The following is an 18,288-nucleotide window of genomic DNA, read 5'->3' on the forward strand; positions in this document are numbered from 1 at the left end:
GACGTGCGAGCGGTCGCGTAAGCGGCGGACGGGCAGCGGCGCGCCTCGCCTCCCTACTCCTCGCCCCGCACCGCCATTCTATTCCTCGCCGAACACCGCCTCGAGCGGGGCCGCTAGGCCGGTCACCTCACCGCGCGCTTACATTCGCCAGTAGGTTGGACTAATACGGCGATTTTTAAAATTTCGTATCTCGATAACTATTCGTCCAAGCGCAAAATAGTACAATACTTTTCTGTTTGTCTTAGTCCCCTCTACCTTCCCATGACCGGACGTCAAAGTCTTGCGTAGCACCCTGTATAACAAATGAATAATACATCAAACAATGCATTTGGCTGCAAAATTGTATATCCTAGAATTAACTAATTATTTATGAATGATTGAAATATTGTAAGGAAATATTATGTTTGAAATATTATGAGGAAACAATTAATAAAAATAAGTTTAAAACATTATACAAATTGTAGTCATTATTTATTATATAAAACTGAAAATTTATTGCTCGACCTTTGTCATATTCGCGCGCGCGTGTACATTGCACAAATATACGCGTATAAAAATTTTTATTGCCTTTAAAGTTTGAAATGAAATGCTCTTAATCAATAATAAGAGTTCCATGCATTCTCTAGAATCGTTTTATTCCGTTTATTAATGTTATGCCAAATGATGTACAATCTAATATTGCACTACCTATGTATAATCTAATATTATACTTTTTGCATATGAATTATAAATGTTGTTACAACGTTACGTAGTAATATTTTTTAAAGTAAACTCCGTATCGTTGCTGTAACAATTTTATTCAAATAATTGCTAATCTTGCAGCAATCTCGCAGCAATCTCGCATGTTTCACATCGTTTCTGCAATGTCACAATCTTCCAATGAAATGTTACAATATTCTTACAATCTTACTGTGCTGTATAGGTTGTGCCAAGGTTCGTTGCATGACAGTGAGTTGCGATGTCCTTCACATCAAGCCAATTTTCTTACTTTTCTACTTCTACAGTGATAACATCACATTTCTCATTATAATAGTAATTGCTTTTTACATTGATAACACTTCAAATTGTTATTAAAACAAAGCTATATTTTGTCATGTTTTTAATAATTTTGCAATTCAATAGTAATAATACTGAATATACTTCATAATATCTTATAATAATAAATATACAATATAATATATTATTTCTTATCTTTTTTATATGTATTTTCGGAACTTTTATATTTTTACGATAACAATAATTTCATAAGTTTTTGATTCTTATTTTGCTTCTTTGATCAACTGTTTCACATATTTCAATGATGTTCAATATGGAGAAACTTACCGAAAGTGAAAGTGATGCAGTGTCGCAAACCGCTTGGTAAGTTCGTCAGAGCGAAATCTGTTAGTTAACGATTCGTTGATCGTCGCTCAACGTCGCAGCAAGTGTCTTTAGATACTTACCGTGTGTTCTCAAGAGTAAATCAATCAAAAAATTAATTTAATCTTTCTAACTATTTAAATTAATTTTGTATAAAGTGAGTTTCAAAGTTTAAACTTTTCTTTGTTGGAAAGATAATTTCAGAAATCTTTTCTTAAAGAAAAAACATCAAAGAGCAATATGTTACGAATGTTAATAATTTTATTATTTATTTGCTCGTTGGGCTTAACAAGTGCCCGTCCTGCTGAAGAACCAACAAGATTCGCTCTCGGCAACGTACAAAATAATGCAGAAAACATCACGCTTTCAAAACTGGAAGAAACAAAGGTAAAATTGTGCGCGGGTAAAATGTGTTTGCGAAAATAAATGGAAATGCAATCTTTGGAAAACGCAATTAAGACAAAGAACTGACATGTACATTAGATTACCTCGTTTCAAAGCTTTGAAAACGGCAAAGCAGGAACTAGATCTAAACTTATTACAAAATCAACGTAAAAGATTGTTTACTTCCTCAGTTGTACCCAAAATTCTAATTGGATCCTTGTAATTTGCCACTACAATCGGCAGGCATAGTCAAAATTGTTATTTCGTAGGAATTATTAGAACGTGTCGGCGATGCTATTAGAATTGGCGGAGGAAGATTTGTCAATTTACTAACATTGGCTAGAAATATCATTGCCAATCGAGCAGAGGTAATCACTACATCTATAGCATTTATACAACGACAATTTACTTCTAATAACGTAATTATTCACCTATGAAATATCTTCATTAGTTATTATAAAAAATCATCGTCTTGTACACGATGATATTCTAGTCAATATGGTATCTTTTTTGTACAATAACATGCAGTAATTCATTAAGATTATAGATCAAAACCCAATTGTAGACGATACCAAAACGTTACTCTCGTATTAACAATAAACAGTACAAGACATATAAAATTGCTGTTATTCCCTTTGCATTTTCTTACCATTTTCGCTAGTCATTTTAGCTATTGTGCTAATATATTCTTGTTTGCATAATTTTTAATCATTGTTGGCATACATTAATACATTTTTCTTTTTCAGCAAATAAACAACGAATTTCGAAATAGTCTCGATACGTTAATTATTAAATCTGACAAACCTCAAAGTCGCAGATCTATACCACCTTTACCAAGTACAACGCCAATAATTTTGTTTCCTCCGATACCGCGAGAAACGGCTCGTTTAGAAAACGATACTGCACAAGCTATTTTAGAAAAACCATATCTTGACAACGTCAGACAAGTTTTTAATAGTTTTGTAACTCCAAAACCACTTGTTGATCGAATTAGGGACGACGAAAAATATGGCAATACAGGAGATAAATTTGTTGGACTCGGAAGAGCGATCATTAATGGTTATGAGAACTTTAGCAATTTTCTGAACTTATTAACGGCAGTAAGTCATAAAATAATAAATATATTAATGCAATGAATATTGAGAACAGTTTAAAAAATAAAAATAGAGTAAGACGTAAGAATCTCCTTAAACAAAAACCTAAATATGCAATATAGTAACTTGTAAAAAAAATTTGTGTTTTTAGTTTCCTAGTGGAATCTTGAAGAACACTTCTGAAGGACTAACGCAAACATTGGATGCAATAGGAGCACGGCTTATTGGACTCCAATAATAAACGATTATAAAAGACGCAATTAAAATCAAATGTACATAAATTAAATAAAAAGTTACATATTTCAGGAAAAACTTAATGTACATAAATTAATAAATTTACAGACGTAAAATTATGCAATTTCTTAATATCATATGCGGAAGTGTTATACATATGCGGAAATATTGATTTGCGATAACAAAAATGAGTTCTACAATATTTAGAAATAATAACTTTACGTAATAGCATAAATAACGTAACTAGCATAATTTTGGTATAATTTCCAATAAACGATAAATTTGCGGCATTCCTTTATAAAGAAGTTCTCAATGAGTCAAACGCATAATAGTGTATTCTTTAGAAATATTTTCCTCGTACAAGTTAATCTTATACGAAGTTAAGGAATATCATTCTACAACTTAATATTTTCATAATAAAATTTATAAGGCTTTTTATGTGTTAAACACAAATTCAAAGGAATAGAAAGGCTAAGAGCCGCGACAGGGTGTTAATATTTTCACTAAGTACAAACATCGTCTGTGACAATGCGGATACTGTATGTATTTCTATTGTTGGTCCTCATTGGAAGCGTCTTTGGAAAAGCAGTATGTATACATTACACTAATCGATACATCATAATAATTATTACTTTCTCATTTCAGATAATTATTATTAATATATCATGCATATTAACTGATAAGGGTGAAATAAACCTATAATATTACTGGGCACGTAGATATAATTTGTTTACAACAAATAAAAACCTTTGCTATATTTGTAGAAGTATAACAGTAATATTAATTTATTAATAGTAGATATAATAGTATAACAGTATACTAATAGTCAGTAATTTAAAAAATTCAGTGTTAAAAATTGTACGATATTTCTAAATAATAATCAAAACATGTTCAAAATCTAGTTGCAATAAAAAATATGATATTTACATCACGAAAATTCTGGATGTGTTTAATATACAGAACAGGAATGTTATAGATCAAACTTGTTTGTTAGAATTTATTATTTAGAATTTCTTATCTATTACAATTTTGTATGCGAAATTGTCAAATTAACAACTAATAAAGACTTCTCTGTCATTCAATCTTTTATCTTCTTTTTAATTAGGTTAATGATTCAAATTCTGAAGGATTGTTAATGATTGAATCTAAACGTGAAGGACCAAGTGAAGGATCGAATAAAGAGATCAATTTGGTAAAGGTTACATATAGAAATAAGTTATATTTATTATCAAAATTTTAAGAATATTCTAAAAAGAGATAGGAAAGTGTATATGAATAAGAACATTTTTTTATATAGTTTAAAATAAAATTATATACAAGATAATCCACAATTTATTTAACAAATTTAATTGTTTTCTTTAAAGATTATATTTATGAGAATATAACTTTAACACAAATATAAAAATTAATATTACGAAGCTTATTATAAAATTTATAACAAGCAACGCGTCAGATCAGTTGTTAGAATTTTACTACCTATCTAATAATCTCATTCATTTTATACACGATTGTTAACTAAATTGGTGATTAATAAACTTCTTTTAATTCATTTGTTTAATTAGAATGATGGAGGCAGTCTTGGTTCAAATCCTAAGGAAGACTTAAATATTAAAGATTATGATGCACAGGACGGAATACATAATCGTATGGTAAGCGTAAAAAAACTATACTTACTATGAAAATACAAGAAATATTATAAAAAGTGATAAAGAGGAATAAAGAGATGTAAAAAGGTATTAAAAAAAACATAAAAATAATATGTAGAAAACATAGAGAGAGACAACGTGTAAAGAAAATGTTTTATGATTTATTTACACTAAATAATTATGTAGATTAATTGATCACCATTTATCTAATAAAAATTAATCTATTTTCTGTAAAAATTACATTTAAAGCCAATTTCTCCTTAGCATAAATATGAAAATTAACATAAATGTAAATTGTAAAATTGTAAATTTTTTTAAAGATAATATTTTAAGTAACAGAAATGTATTAATTATTTACAACAAATTTTTAACGGTTAGAAATAAAACGCTAATTGAAGAAATAACGTCGTTTATTTTATATCAATCACATTATACTTGATTAATTATATCATAAATGTAAACTACATATATTATGTTATTACTTTTGTATACTAAAACTTCTTAAAATGTTTGCAGTTTTTTAAGTCATATAAGTTATATATATTTGGACTAATCATAAGAGAAATCATAAGAGAAATTCTTGATAGAATTGGAATTAATATGCCACCAACTCTTATGCCACCAACTGTTAATCCACCAACTGCTCTTCCAGGATAAAATATCTTTACATACAAGGAAAATAGAACCATCGTGTAAGTTATAAATACATTTGTTGATGTTAAATAATTTTCAGCAATAATTTTATAATATCCTTACACACGCACGCGCACGCACGCTCGCACAAAATATATTAATTTTTATATATATGTGTATTAATTTTTTTACAGGAGGAACAACTGCTATTATCGACATTACAATTTACTATTGCACAACACTGCATCTAAGAATATTGTACGCTTTTTCTATTATGATCTATAAAGAATATATTGACAATTTTGTCTGCTTTATTAACTTTTACTATTACATATTGTGAATGTATTATCTCTTTTAATAAACCTTAAATGTTTAATTATATAAAATTGTACGTATTTTGTAACAAATAAATTATATATTAAGTAACTGAAGTTTGTTGAAAAACTATATTCCATAAATTGTTTGTGATAACAGCAAAATATTAGAACAATTAATAAAGACATTACAAATTGCAAGCATTGTTAGAAAACCGTTCGATTTTATATGTTTATAGGTTTTGTATAATTTAGTCATTGAAAAATGTACGAAGTTACGTCATAGTTGAAATAGTATATGCATAATTATTATGCCTGATAACACTAAGCCATTACTGATATTACCACTGACTCACCGATACGTGAAAATTTAAGCAAATACCAAGGTCGTACACGAAATTGCGCATGTCTTGAGTCACGAAAGCCTGCTGGCGATATGTAAATCACAAATGCAGGAATACTGAGCCTCTGCCTATTGTCGGATAGGTAGAAGAAAATAAGCATTACTCGACTATAAAAGAAATGTAACTCGCGTCGTCTTCCGCAAGTTCGCTGCTATTTCGTTGACTGTCGCCCGAGTGTCTTGGTGATGTCATAAGTGTGCTCAAATCTAGAAAACTTAAGGAAAATTATTTTTCTGAAAACTTAGAATTGTTTTTTGACAGCGACTCTAAATGCGTGTAAATCTTCTGTTGATTTTGTTCTTCGCGAGCACTGTCTTAGCGCTAAGTGCTCGAAATAGGAGAGATACTAATGTGGTACGAATCCTTTATATCATAATTATCTTCTTTAAATTACATACGTGGAATATCAGCAGCTATAGTTATAGGTAATGCATATACCTACATTACCTAGATATATATATAAAACTATTGCTGCTAATATTCCACGTTAAAACGGTGGAAGCAATTTTTTTGCAAATTAACATGTAGCGAATAGCAATAGACTTTTAGTAATCTTATCGCCTACTACTTAAAAACTTTTTAAATTTTTATCAAGCTAACTGAGTACTTGTGGTAAATTAATTTTTATTTTTGGAACATAAGGTCCTTCTCTAAATATTGTTATTACTACATTTTTCATGTATAGAAAATCTCCATTATACGAAACAATGTCCTATTACATGAAATGTTTGTTCAATTTTCTTTTATAGTTTTGTATATTAAAATATTTTATGCAGTTTATATAACAAGTTGATCCATCGACCAAGGCTCAAGTTATTTTACGTATCTATACTTATCAATTCCATGACTTTTTGATTCAAGGGCACTGCATAGGTAAAGTTCTGTTTTACTTTTTACATATTGTTATTGACACATATCTATTCTTTTGCAGACCACAGTACAACCTCCAACCGTTACTACAACTGAAACTAACGATGGAAGTACGACAACGGATGTTACTACAGATACACGGGATAGAAACTGCAAAAATATTTTTCTTCAGCCAATAAAAATAATAGTTAAATTTATTAAACCATTCGTAATAATTATTTACAATGCTTCAGTGACGTTTTTAAACGCATTAAATTCAACGAGCGATTTTGTACTACGCTCTATAATGCAACCGGTAAGCGTTATAGCGCTACTTATTCCTTTAAAGAAATCAAACTATTTTACTTTTCCTTTTTAAATACTTTTAATATCGAAACTTAATTTTGCTCGAAGCTAGTAATATTAATATGTGAATAATTAAAATTTTGTCTATTTATGTGTAGTTTGTAGCAGTGTTAAAGATAATAATTAACGTGACGAAATGGGTGCTGCAATTATTGTTCTGATTCAATATCGTTTAAAGCTGGTAACACTAAAAATATTTTCCAAATTCCGGTAAGTAATTCACAAATATGTATAACTCAAATAAAACTTTCTTTTTTTTTATACTATCGCGTGATATTATCCATCTATAACAATTCGTTCTTCAATTAAATAAAATAAATCGAGATTGGAGTGGAATACTAGCTTTTTCATCACATATAAATATATTCTTTATTATTAATAATAATTTGTTCAATACACATAGTACATCACTATCGTCTTATTATCTCGATTCTGCGTCATACAGACTTTAACATTGTTTTCACATACGATCAACTGATTGCTTCGTCAAATAACATACAAGAAAAACGATATTTAATTTACTAAATTTATATATTTTTATTATTTATCTATATATGTATATATATATACAAGGTGTTTCAGGGTAAAGTGTCCTAACTTAAAATATGAACTTAGGACCTCAAAACAAGAAAAAACTTTCCTCTGGAGACATGTCCGTAAACGCTTTGTTTAAGAGATATTGACATCTAGACATTTTTTCATTATAAAATTTTATGAAATTGTTATCGGGTTATAATAAATAATTTAATAGTGTGCTTCAAATACTTTATTATTAAAAAATATGAAAATTTTTACTTAATTATAAATTTTGTTCAAAGTGACGGCCTTGAACATTGAGACAGGCTTGACATCTGTCTTTGACGGTAGCAGTGGCAGAGCGGCACTGAATAGCTGTAATTGTTTCACATGCTTGAATAATTCTTCCTTGTAAAGAATTAATGTCATTAATCGGCTTTTCGTAGAATTTTTGTTTAATAGTACCCCAAGCAAAAAAATCCAATGGTCCGTCAAATCCGTCGAAGACAGATGTCAAGCCTGTCTCAATGTTCAAGGCCGTCACTCTGAACAAAATTTATAATTAAGTAAAAATTTTCATATTTTTTAATAATAAAGTATTTGAAGCACACTATTAAATTATTTATTATAACCCGATAACAATTTCATAAAATTTTATAATGAAAAAATGTTTAGATGTCAATATCTCTTAAACAAAGCGTTTACGGACATGTCTCCAGAGGAAAGTTTTTTCTTGTTTTGAGGTCCTAAGTTCATATTTTAAGTTAGGACACTTTACCCTGAAACACCCTGTATAATGAATATAAAAATCTTAACAAATTATTCATGCTTACGATGAACATAATTCGATCTACAATCTCTATTGAGTACTCAAAACTAAATCACATAATCATGCACGCTATCTACTCTCTTAACTGCTCTCAATTATTAATCTTACGAATCGATATGATATACAATTATTGTAAAACAGAGATTTTACAATTATTGTGAAATAATTACTAATTACTTCTCGTAAATGAATATCGAGTATATAACGATTAAAATTGTGACCACTATTATGAAAGTAGGATAAACTTGTTCCACTAGAAAATTACGATTTGATGATCGATCATAATCTTCATCCTCGTAATTATACAATTTGTTCTCATATCAATTCTTCTGTTGCCAGATGTTACCGACACACTCTCAAAATCTTTATCTATTTATAAACATTAAAATGACCAACGAGTTATACATTTCTGATGATGCTCTCTCTTAAGAAAGTTAGAGATATAAATAATTATCAGTTGACAAGATTGGACTATTTAGAAGTCGTGACAATCACTGGGGATTACAAGAAACATTATCAAGATTCAGACTAAGAAGGAAGTCCATCAATTAAATACCTATCATATTTTTTGGTAAACAGCGGAAACTTTTTGGTTAACTATCTTTACCTACTTAAATTGCCTTATATGTAAATGTATTTATAAAATAATGTTCAATAATTATCAACAACGTAATTGTTACGTTTTCTTTCCTGATCTTTCGTAATAAATTTTCGTCTCGTTCGTTGTGCTCGTATTCCTAGAAATACAAATTTGCAAATTCGGCGCGATTGAAATCGGCGAGATCCTCTCGATGAGGATCCTCAGAGAGGAAGCAATACCGACGAAAGATTCGTTTCTGCTGCGTGCGACGGGAGGAAGGTATTATCGATCTTAGACGGTGGTTTCGTCTAAGATCGATCTGAAATTCTAGGTGTTGGTAGTGTCGTAACTCTTGTACGTGTGAGATGATCTCTTGTGCCTGACTGTGCAGAAGAGAATCATACTGGCCACCTGGCCGAACAGCTGGAGGAAGGCCACGACGAGGCCCACCGTGCCCACCACGTGAAGTCTGGTTACCAGCCACATTTGAATGGCGGTCGCGCATCCTTCCTTGTACCAGAGCTCCTTATTACGACCCTCCGAATCTAGGCGACCACAGTATCGTTCCCGCTGCATGCAGCAGGAATCCGGCACTCGATCCTCCTCGGGCCACGCCTCGATTTGGAACCAATCCGTGTAATCGCGTACACCGCAGCAATGAAACTGAAAGCGTAAATTCAAAACTCTGTTAGATTAAACATCCACTTAAATCTAATCCAAACAGCACACGTGCCTAAAAGATATTGAAACATCTTTTAGACATACATGTCTAAACTTAAAAACACCTTAAAAATGTCTTATAGACGCGCGTGCTGTCTGGGAACTTCCTGAGCAACGTGAAGCGGTTGATATTTTAGCAGACAGCTACGTAAAAATCCATAAAATATGATCGTGGTGGTGTGGTTTGCAAATATTTTAATTAAACAAACCTCCGTGTGTATGTGGTCCCACATGGCAGAGAGTGTCCCCGGCTCCCTCGTAATATTATAGTGCTTCTCAATGCCGTACAATAGTTCCTCCTTCAAGCTCCTCGCGAGATGTTCTCTAAACACGAACGCCAAGGTGCCCAGCATGAACTCGGCGAGAAACATGAGTATTACCAGGCTGAAATACTAAAAATTACAGGACGTTTAGACGTTTTCTTCCCATTATCACCCGGAAAATCTTTGCGAGGCCTTCGAGATTTTCGAAAAACCTTCTAATTATTCTAATCTCTTTCGCAAACCGGAAGACAGCTGGCGTTGAACAGGAATACGAGGGAAAAAAATATTTCCTATTCTATGTAATTATTATACTGTGCACGCGAGGTCTCCATACTATGCTAACGAATTTATCGATCCGTCACATTACGCCACTGTGTGAATTCCACGGGAACATGCGATGAAAAGAATCTTTTGGCCTAGCAGGCACGTCTATCTCAATGTCAGTTAAAAATGAGCAAAATAAACGAAGAGGAAAGTCGACTTTTTGAAAATGTAGCGTAGTTAGCATGCGGATTGCTCTGCGACAAACTGAGCAGAAATAATTATTCGAAAGACAACAAAAATTCAGATCACGGTCTATCGACGACGAAGATATTCAAGATAGCCAAGTTACGCGCTTCGGTCTGTGCGCTGCGTGTGTAATACGCTGCATGCATATTACAAAAAGATGCGTGATTTACTGTACCGCGGGCTTTTTGCAAGGCACGTGTTTTACAATGGATCACGTTGTACCAACCGTGATCAGCATGCATCTTGACTGGAACCACGCGCCGCAGCATCCGAAGAAGGCGATGACGAATGTGACGCATCCCGCGGCGAGCAGCAGCGAGTCCGCCGACACGAAGCTGTACTGCGGTACCAAGGTCGCGTATCCGGAGTAAGCCAGTCGCAGCCAAAGGCCCGCACCCAAAATTCCACAAGCGCATAACTGTAAAACATAATTACACGCCGTCAGTTTGTGCCGTGCATCATAAACGTATGACTTTCAACGGGCGTGTTTAAAATCAGACCCATTGAAGCCGAAATGACACAGCAAACAAAGTGCCAAAGTGGATCGAGGTACAGCGAGACAGTTGAGCAGGGAATGATTCTACTAGTCGAACTAAGTCGAAATGATAAAGTAAATTTTTTTCAAATAAATCATGTTCAAGAGAAACTCTTGAATCTATCACAAGAACCTGTCACTTGAACAATGAAAAAAAAAAAGAGATTCTTCGTTTGAATGAACAGAAATCATTTATTCGAATTCAATTCGCAGAATACAACTTTGTATAAGACGTAGCCATCATTTTTAACGATGTCTTAACTAAGCAAGAAATAAAGTGTGAGCAATCCAATTAATGAAATTATGTCATACAAATTCACTCGTCTATCTTAAGAGTCGACTACGAGTAATTGAATTAGTTCTGAGACTATAACATAGATAAACAAGCCGGAACGTCTGTAGCGAAACCTATTACTTCAAACGAGTGCACGCGTACCCGACTAACTTTCAAAGTTCTTTTTCTCAAAAACAAGATCTTATTGAAAAAAAATTATTCCAGCATTTCGACTTATGTTAAGGCGTAGAGTCACTCCTGTCCCGATTGTACTCTGCACTCTGTACTTCAGAACGGATCGTGATTATACATAGACAGTATTATATAATTGTATGGAGTATTCCAAAACCGCTGCGTGTAAATTCTCTCAATCACGACTTTTGCGGTATTCATTTTGCGAAAACCTTCCGATTCCGAATCTGTCAAGAAATTCGCAGCTAAAACGATATTCAATAGTTTTGGGATTCTGTTTACAACAAATATGCGTAGCTTTCGGGCAAAGGATATCTCGTGTTCAAAATTTAAGTATGCGAAATATAGTAGAAAACGATACGTTGAATAGCTGCAAACCGTGATTATAAACTGAAGAAGGAACAGCGACTTCGCCAGTAGCTGCGTGTCTCGCGAGATCGCGTTAACGTTAACTCGATAACAATGATCCGCGAGGTATGTACTCAGAGATCTGGGAAATTATAATTAAAAGCGTCGAGAGATGCTTATCGCACGCCACTCGTAGCACGCGAATTCACTGGGTCAATGCCGCGTTATTTTCATTCCGCTACCCCTCCGACAATGCACGCTCAAAGGCACAAAGGTACCTCGAACCACGCAGCATTTTAAGCAAAATCGGAAAGTGGAAAGTGGACCGTGAATTAGAAAGTAACGCGACGTATTTCGAATCATCCACGCGGATGGAAGATCGATGGCTGCGGTTGACAGCCGTCGCGAAATTTATTTAACTCACGGTCAATGCGCCGACAAATGTGTGACGGGTGAATGGCAAAATTACGCTATGTCGTCACTCGCGCTCGCGAGATAACAATTAAAATAACAGCTAATAAACTGTGCTGACGCTATTTCTGTCGTTGACCGGCAAAGTGTATCGGGTGTCAATGCGGTCAGCCGTATATATTTAACGGTTTATCGTTCACCTGCTAACTCATTCGCAAACAGAGGGACTTCTCGAGCCCTCGCGAGAGAGGCTTTCTAGATAAGCCGGCGGTTACCTCGCCGTGCTGTCAGTGACAGGAAGTTAACTCAACGACCAGGTGAATGTTGACCTTACGGTTAATTCAGCCGATCCCTTTACATCGAGATACATCCGACACGCGATAGCGATAGTCCCTCGTCATCGAGTCCACCCATAAATGAAGAGACGAGCGCGTCTACACGCAGCGTGTAATATCCGCGGAAGAACCGCAACGGTAATTTATAAATTGCACGTCGCAGTGTGATTAGGAAATTAATGCACTGTTACGCGACCCCGATAGCTAATTGTACAAAAGAGCGCGTCCGTACTTTCTAATTACCGTCAATGGTGCGTGCGCGAAAACGGAACGGAGTTTTTGCAACGGCATTATATAATTCGCAATACGTGTCGTTGACCGCCAAACATTCGACTTGTACCGAATGCCGCAAAATGTTTATCAATGACGTTACAATTTTTTAATAATCTTAGATAAAGATTATTGTTCCATCGCTCCACTAAATTTCGAGCCTCTTTTACGTACTGTGCCGCCAAATACTACAATAAGCTACAACCTTCCATTAGTTCATCTTCCACTCTCGCCTCTTTTCGTTCCTCACCCCCATGAAAAAATATACATGTAAAAATATTTTTTAATATATGTGTTACATAAATTGCATATATATACATATTTTAATATACAGTTGTAAATATAAAACATATTTGTATATATATTCTTTAGTAAGTCTAGGCGGGCGTCTCATCAATTCGACCACCGAGGCATATGCCCGCCTAGAGTGTAGGGAGGCCCAGGTTCATATCCTGGCTGAGATAATACTTTTTGCAAAGAATTTCTTTAATTAGAATTTGCCAACCAAGCGTCGTCTAGCAATTTTTTACATTGGTTTTTCAAGCTTGTCGATTGGCCGCAGAATAGACAATTTCTAGAGACTCGAGAACACTTTTCTATTCTGCAGCTAATCAACATGCTTGAAAAATTTGTCGTAAATGTAATATTAGCCTCACTCAGTCGGGAGTTCGCGCGACGAACCGTGATTAGTATCGAAGTATAATAAGACGCGACAACAGGTGACGGCGTTTCGAGCGGCAGTAAAGCGCAGGACACGTGTACCAGTTTCGCAGCACGCAGAGCAACCGGTACCGCGCTTTATCGCCGACTTGGGTACCGTAAGTTCATAGCTCATAGAGCACGGTTCAACGCCCTATTTAAGGCTCTCATCGCGATACCAGACGCCGCGGACGGACGATTTCAAGTGGAATAATAAAGCCGGGGGAACGGTGAATGCGGCGGAATGCGGTGCGAATTACAAAAGCGCGTCGTCGGTTTAATCGCCGGCCCGCGTGGGTCGTTATTACCGCCGGCTATTGTCTCATTTCTGTCATTTCTGACCAATTGGTGTCCCGCACTGTATGTACGCGCGTTTGCGAATCGTTTTCGCCGCGACGATACTCTTCATTCGAAAGTCGAAACGTTCTCACGCATATCTTTCCAGCGCGAGCGAGATGCTCAAATATAGCTCAAGTACCGCTCTTGAATAATTCGCAAAATAAATCGATCTTGATATATAAATACAATAACAGACACAATTTTCAGTCTCATATGGACTCGAGTGATTTCCGCTGGTTAAAAAAAATCACATTAAAATTATATAATTAAATTATAAATTAGAATTGTTCTGCTCTCTTAGACCATGACGTAGCACCGAGAATGATCGATCAAGAGACTATCTACGTACCCAGATTAGAACGTTGAGGGAGCAGAAAACGTGCCTGATGCACGTGTATCCTGTGCGGCCCATGGTTCGATCTTTCATCAGATCCTTACTCCGAAGGGACTGGCAACGTTTCCTGGAAACGTAGAAATAGCAACATAATCCCTTTGGGCAAAGGCAGGAGGCGGGTAGAGAATGTATCGTTTGGCTACAAGAAGGCTCTTGAGATTAGCACCACACATCGCGAATTGACGTGAGACAGCAGTGCCCGTTCAAGGTTGCGAAGCTATCTCGGCGATCGTTCACCGGTGTTAATTACAACGACTCAATCAGCAACTCTGGTCTACCGTCGTGCGAACGCGCGGAGAGGCCTACGTTTTTTCTTTACATCACAAATATTACGACAATTGTGTGCCGCCGATAAGAAACCCACCGTACGCATCAGCGCGAGAGCCTCGTGATGCGCATCACGGATCACCAGGAAATACTACATCTACGTTCGAGGAGCAACCTGAGGTGGACAGGACGTGGGAGGAAGGGGAAGAAGCCGCGGCGAGAGAGAGAGAGAGAGAGAGAGAAGCGAAGAGGAGGAACGGTAGGTGAGGAGATCGAGGGGGAGGAGATGGAGGAGGAGAACAAGAAGATCGACATGCGACCTACACGCGAGCGAGGATCCCGCTCGAGCGCACCGACGAGGAGGATCTCTAGGATCGTCCCAGCTGACTGACTGCCGGCCGACCCCGATCAGATACCAATCCTCGTCGGGCGACGGTCCGCTCCGATATGTCTGAGAACCGGCCGATTGGCTCCGGTCTCCTCCGGTCTCCTCTCCTGGGCCTTCTAGGTCCACTAACGGGACAGCCGCAGCCAAGCCGTTCACCCAAGCGCGATCACGAAAAGACACCTACGAAGGGTATATTGCTCGTCGAACGTCACTTTTCCCGTAAGCCGTAGGCAGTCGAGTCGCGAGCAAAGGAAAGAAAAGGCATCTTCAAGGCCGCTGCAAGACGCGTCCAGGCGGTCTCCCGTTATTTCCCTCGCGTCTCACATCGTGCCGCGTACTCTTCGTTAACCTTTTACATCCGGATTGAGGTCTCTTACGCGCACACATACACGTTGTGCTCGCGCACGGGGAACGCAGGCAGAACGCCGAGGTGCAAAGGTGAAGGTAACTTTCGCCGAAAGGTCTCGCGTATAAAAATCCCCGCTTTCCTAGAAACTCTCATTCAGGTGTATAATAACGCCATCGAGCCACTTCCCACGGTGTTCATCGCTTCCTTTTCGATGAAATCCGATTACCTACGTGTAATCTGCAACTTAAGTTCGTAGACTGTCCGAAAATCATTACGAACTACCCTCTCTCTCTATATATACATTTTTTCCACATTAACATCATTTTTTACATTAACTTTTCCTGTCTTTTCCTTGGTGTAACAAATTTTTAACACGCCGATGAAAAGGGTGAGCTGCGTGAAAAAAAAAATCGAACTGCTCCTCCTAGATCGTGAGATCTGTAACGTGTGTTGGCGCATCGGAAATTCAAATTGCAGCGACCGGTCCATGCGAGTTTCCTACTCATTGCGATAGCTATGCAAATATATATTGATCGGACAATATGCACGACGAAAGAGACGTTGAATAAAAGATTATCCTTGCAACATTTCTCACGTCAGGTGCGGCGAACCGCTATCATCTACGGTCTCACGTTGTTACGGTACTTTCGTTCCATCGATTGTTTTCGCCGGGTTGCTCACGATACGTTATAATTAGCATAATTAGTAGAGCACGAGCAATTTCACTGAATTATTAAATTCCCTCTCGTGTCCTTACGAAGCGAGGCAAAGAATGAGATTGCCAGAGGCTACGCTCACTAAAAAGGGAGGCATCTCTTCCTGTGTTCAATCGAAGCGGTTTAACAACGGCTTTATGAGCAAAAATCTTTATTCTTTTATTAAGTAAAAACTTGGATAGTTCTATTAAAATCTGCTAAAATGTCAATGATAAATTTTTACCCGACGAAACGCACAATCAGCGCCAAATTCGAACGTATCAACAAAATTGAGTAACAACGTAAATCGAATGATTGTACACGCACTCGCGCACACCGGCGCAATTAGCGCAAACAATTTTTACGTGCCATTTGAAAACTTCGTGTCAAACCCGACGATCGATACGATCGACGTTTTCCAGCAAAAAAAAAACACGGGCATCGTGTCGAACGAGCATTCGCGGTTTAACGGAAAATCTGTTATCAGCTCGTTGCATGATTAATGCGTTCTCTCCCTACTTGCCGCAATGGAGGCCGTTATCAGAATTGAATAATATTGATTCACCTTATCAAGAGCCACGCACGCTCTCACGCAGAAGTCCACCCGTCGTGATATTCGTGCCACTTGTCACCCGTTAAATAAGAACGCGAGGTAAACGGCGCGAGCGAATGCAAAGAGCGGTGAAGAGTGGAACGGAAGGGACGCGGTTCTGATGAAAAAATAGAATATAATGTTCGATCGCTGACACGATCTAACTCGCAAAAGACGCTCGTGGACTTCACCTTGCCGCGGTCACGTCTTTTCCATCCCTCAGCTGCGTCACACGTTAAGAACGAGGTGACAATTATAGCGCATACTGGAAGGTGCGGAAGGAAGAAAATCTCCCTCCGTGTGTTTCAGCACGGGGTATATTTATATGCACCTCGGCGTGCTCTTATTTTTATCCCACGCGGCTGTTACATTATCATAAAATTCCCGATATCCGTGTGACATCGAGTTGCTTTATCGTTTATAAAATTTTCCGCCGATATCATTAAAGATACTCCAGAATGCGAAGCGCTCGGACTTCTCCGTTTCGATAAAGGAAGAGAGACCCGCGTCGAAAGAGATCAGTCTCAAAGAAAAAAAAACTGTTCTAAAAATTAATTATTATTTATTTCAGAAGATTACTTGACCATGTCTGGCAAATTTTTACGTTTAAACTCACAACGTTTCGACCATGGTTTGTGGTCCTTTTCAAGTGATAGTTGTGTCAGTAAATCCGTATGGTAGATGAGTCAGTCATGCTCTGTCGTTCGTGAAATTAAGCTCAGTTCTTTTAATTTGCCATACGGATTTACTGACGCAACTACCACTTGAAAAGGACCACGAACCATGGTCGAAACGTTGCGAGTTTAAACATAAAAATTTGCCAGACGTGGTCAAGTAATTTTCTGAAGTTTTTAATTACTTCTGGCTACCTATCAGATTGCCTCCAGTCATTAATTGTTATTTAGTCTAAGCACGACGAGAAGATGTTCGGTGAGGTGCGAGGGGGTCGTATGAAAAGATTAATCGAGATCGAGATCAATTTTCACGGACGAAATGGAAGGCTGCGCGAAAATAATGTACATTAGAGCGCGAAGGGGCGCACAAACGGTCCCCCTGCCTCGACTTCCTGCCAATTGCGGACAATTTGCCGTCATCTATGATCTCCCCACTCGCCGACGCCCGTCGTCGTCGCATGAAACGTGTGTGGACGCGCGGTGCCTAAATGTAAAAGTTAACACGGCCCGGTTCTCTCTGAGAAGCCCGTCTCTTTCACCATTTCATATGCCATACGTTCGCGTTAACACGTCCTACACGCTCAATCTTCCCACGTGATGTAATCTAGGGAAAAAGGCTCGCACGCGTGTCTCGCGCGTTATCAGTCTTCCGGTGGCCGTATACGTGTGCGGAATGCACAGGTTTTTCTTGCCGCGAAAGTACGTAATCTCGCCAAGCTGTAATTGGTACTTTGACGTATCGGTCCTTTGTTCTCGTCAAAAGTATCCCAAACTGCTACACGAACTGATGTCTTAAGCCCTGTGTCCACGATCCAAGAACTGTGT

At 36.9% G+C, this 18,288-nt stretch overlaps 4 protein-coding genes across 5 annotated transcripts in view; 3 read left to right on the top strand and 1 right to left on the bottom strand.

The window, feature by feature from the left end:
• Positions 1–1,439: 1,439 nt before the first annotated feature.
• LOC105562202 lies at positions 1,440–3,132 on the top strand. Its single transcript, XM_012012842.1, has 3 exons — positions 1,440–1,746; positions 2,490–2,843; positions 2,989–3,132. Exons 1-3 carry the CDS (start codon positions 1,600–1,602, stop codon positions 3,073–3,075), a joined length of 588 nt encoding a protein of 195 aa, XP_011868232.1. The 5' UTR covers positions 1,440–1,599; the 3' UTR covers positions 3,076–3,132.
• Positions 3,133–3,366: 234 nt separating this feature from the next.
• Positions 3,367–5,776, top strand: LOC105562203. Its single transcript, XM_012012843.1, has 5 exons — positions 3,367–3,659; positions 4,177–4,263; positions 4,634–4,720; positions 5,234–5,409; positions 5,545–5,776. The coding sequence occupies exons 1-4, from the start codon at positions 3,600–3,602 to the stop codon at positions 5,372–5,374; spliced, it is 375 nt and encodes a 124-aa protein (XP_011868233.1). The 5' UTR covers positions 3,367–3,599; the 3' UTR covers positions 5,375–5,409; positions 5,545–5,776.
• Positions 5,777–5,953: 177 nt separating this feature from the next.
• On the top strand, positions 5,954–9,296 carry LOC105562205. Its single transcript, XM_012012845.1, has 4 exons — positions 5,954–6,422; positions 7,000–7,233; positions 7,382–7,493; positions 8,968–9,296. Exons 1-3 carry the CDS (start codon positions 6,339–6,341, stop codon positions 7,442–7,444), a joined length of 381 nt encoding a protein of 126 aa, XP_011868235.1. The 5' UTR covers positions 5,954–6,338; the 3' UTR covers positions 7,445–7,493; positions 8,968–9,296.
• Positions 9,297–9,388: 92 nt separating this feature from the next.
• The window catches only part of LOC105562206 (tetraspanin-9), a 12,713-nt gene continuing 3,813 nt past the window's right edge, over positions 9,389–18,288 (bottom strand). Inside the window, exons 1-5 of one of the 2 annotated variants that reach the window (XM_012012847.1) lie at positions 14,863–14,944; positions 14,454–14,565; positions 10,928–11,119; positions 10,138–10,320; positions 9,389–9,871 (exon numbers count right to left, since the gene is read on the bottom strand). In XM_012012847.1, coding sequence (XP_011868237.1) covers positions 9,536–9,871; positions 10,138–10,320; positions 10,928–11,119; positions 14,454–14,531 — 789 coding nt within the window. In that variant the 5' untranslated portion in view covers positions 14,532–14,565; positions 14,863–14,944 and the 3' untranslated portion in view covers positions 9,389–9,535. Of the gene's footprint in view, positions 9,872–10,137; positions 10,321–10,927; positions 11,120–14,453; positions 14,566–14,862; positions 14,945–18,288 lie in introns of those variants that run through there. The other variant, XM_012012846.1, reaches the window with a different exon arrangement.

The sequence above is a fragment of the Vollenhovia emeryi genome, unplaced genomic scaffold, assembly GCF_000949405.1.
Source record: "Vollenhovia emeryi isolate VEMERY1.0 unplaced genomic scaffold, V.emery_V1.0 DF939193.1, whole genome shotgun sequence".
NCBI classification, from domain to species: domain Eukaryota; kingdom Metazoa; phylum Arthropoda; class Insecta; order Hymenoptera; family Formicidae; genus Vollenhovia; species Vollenhovia emeryi.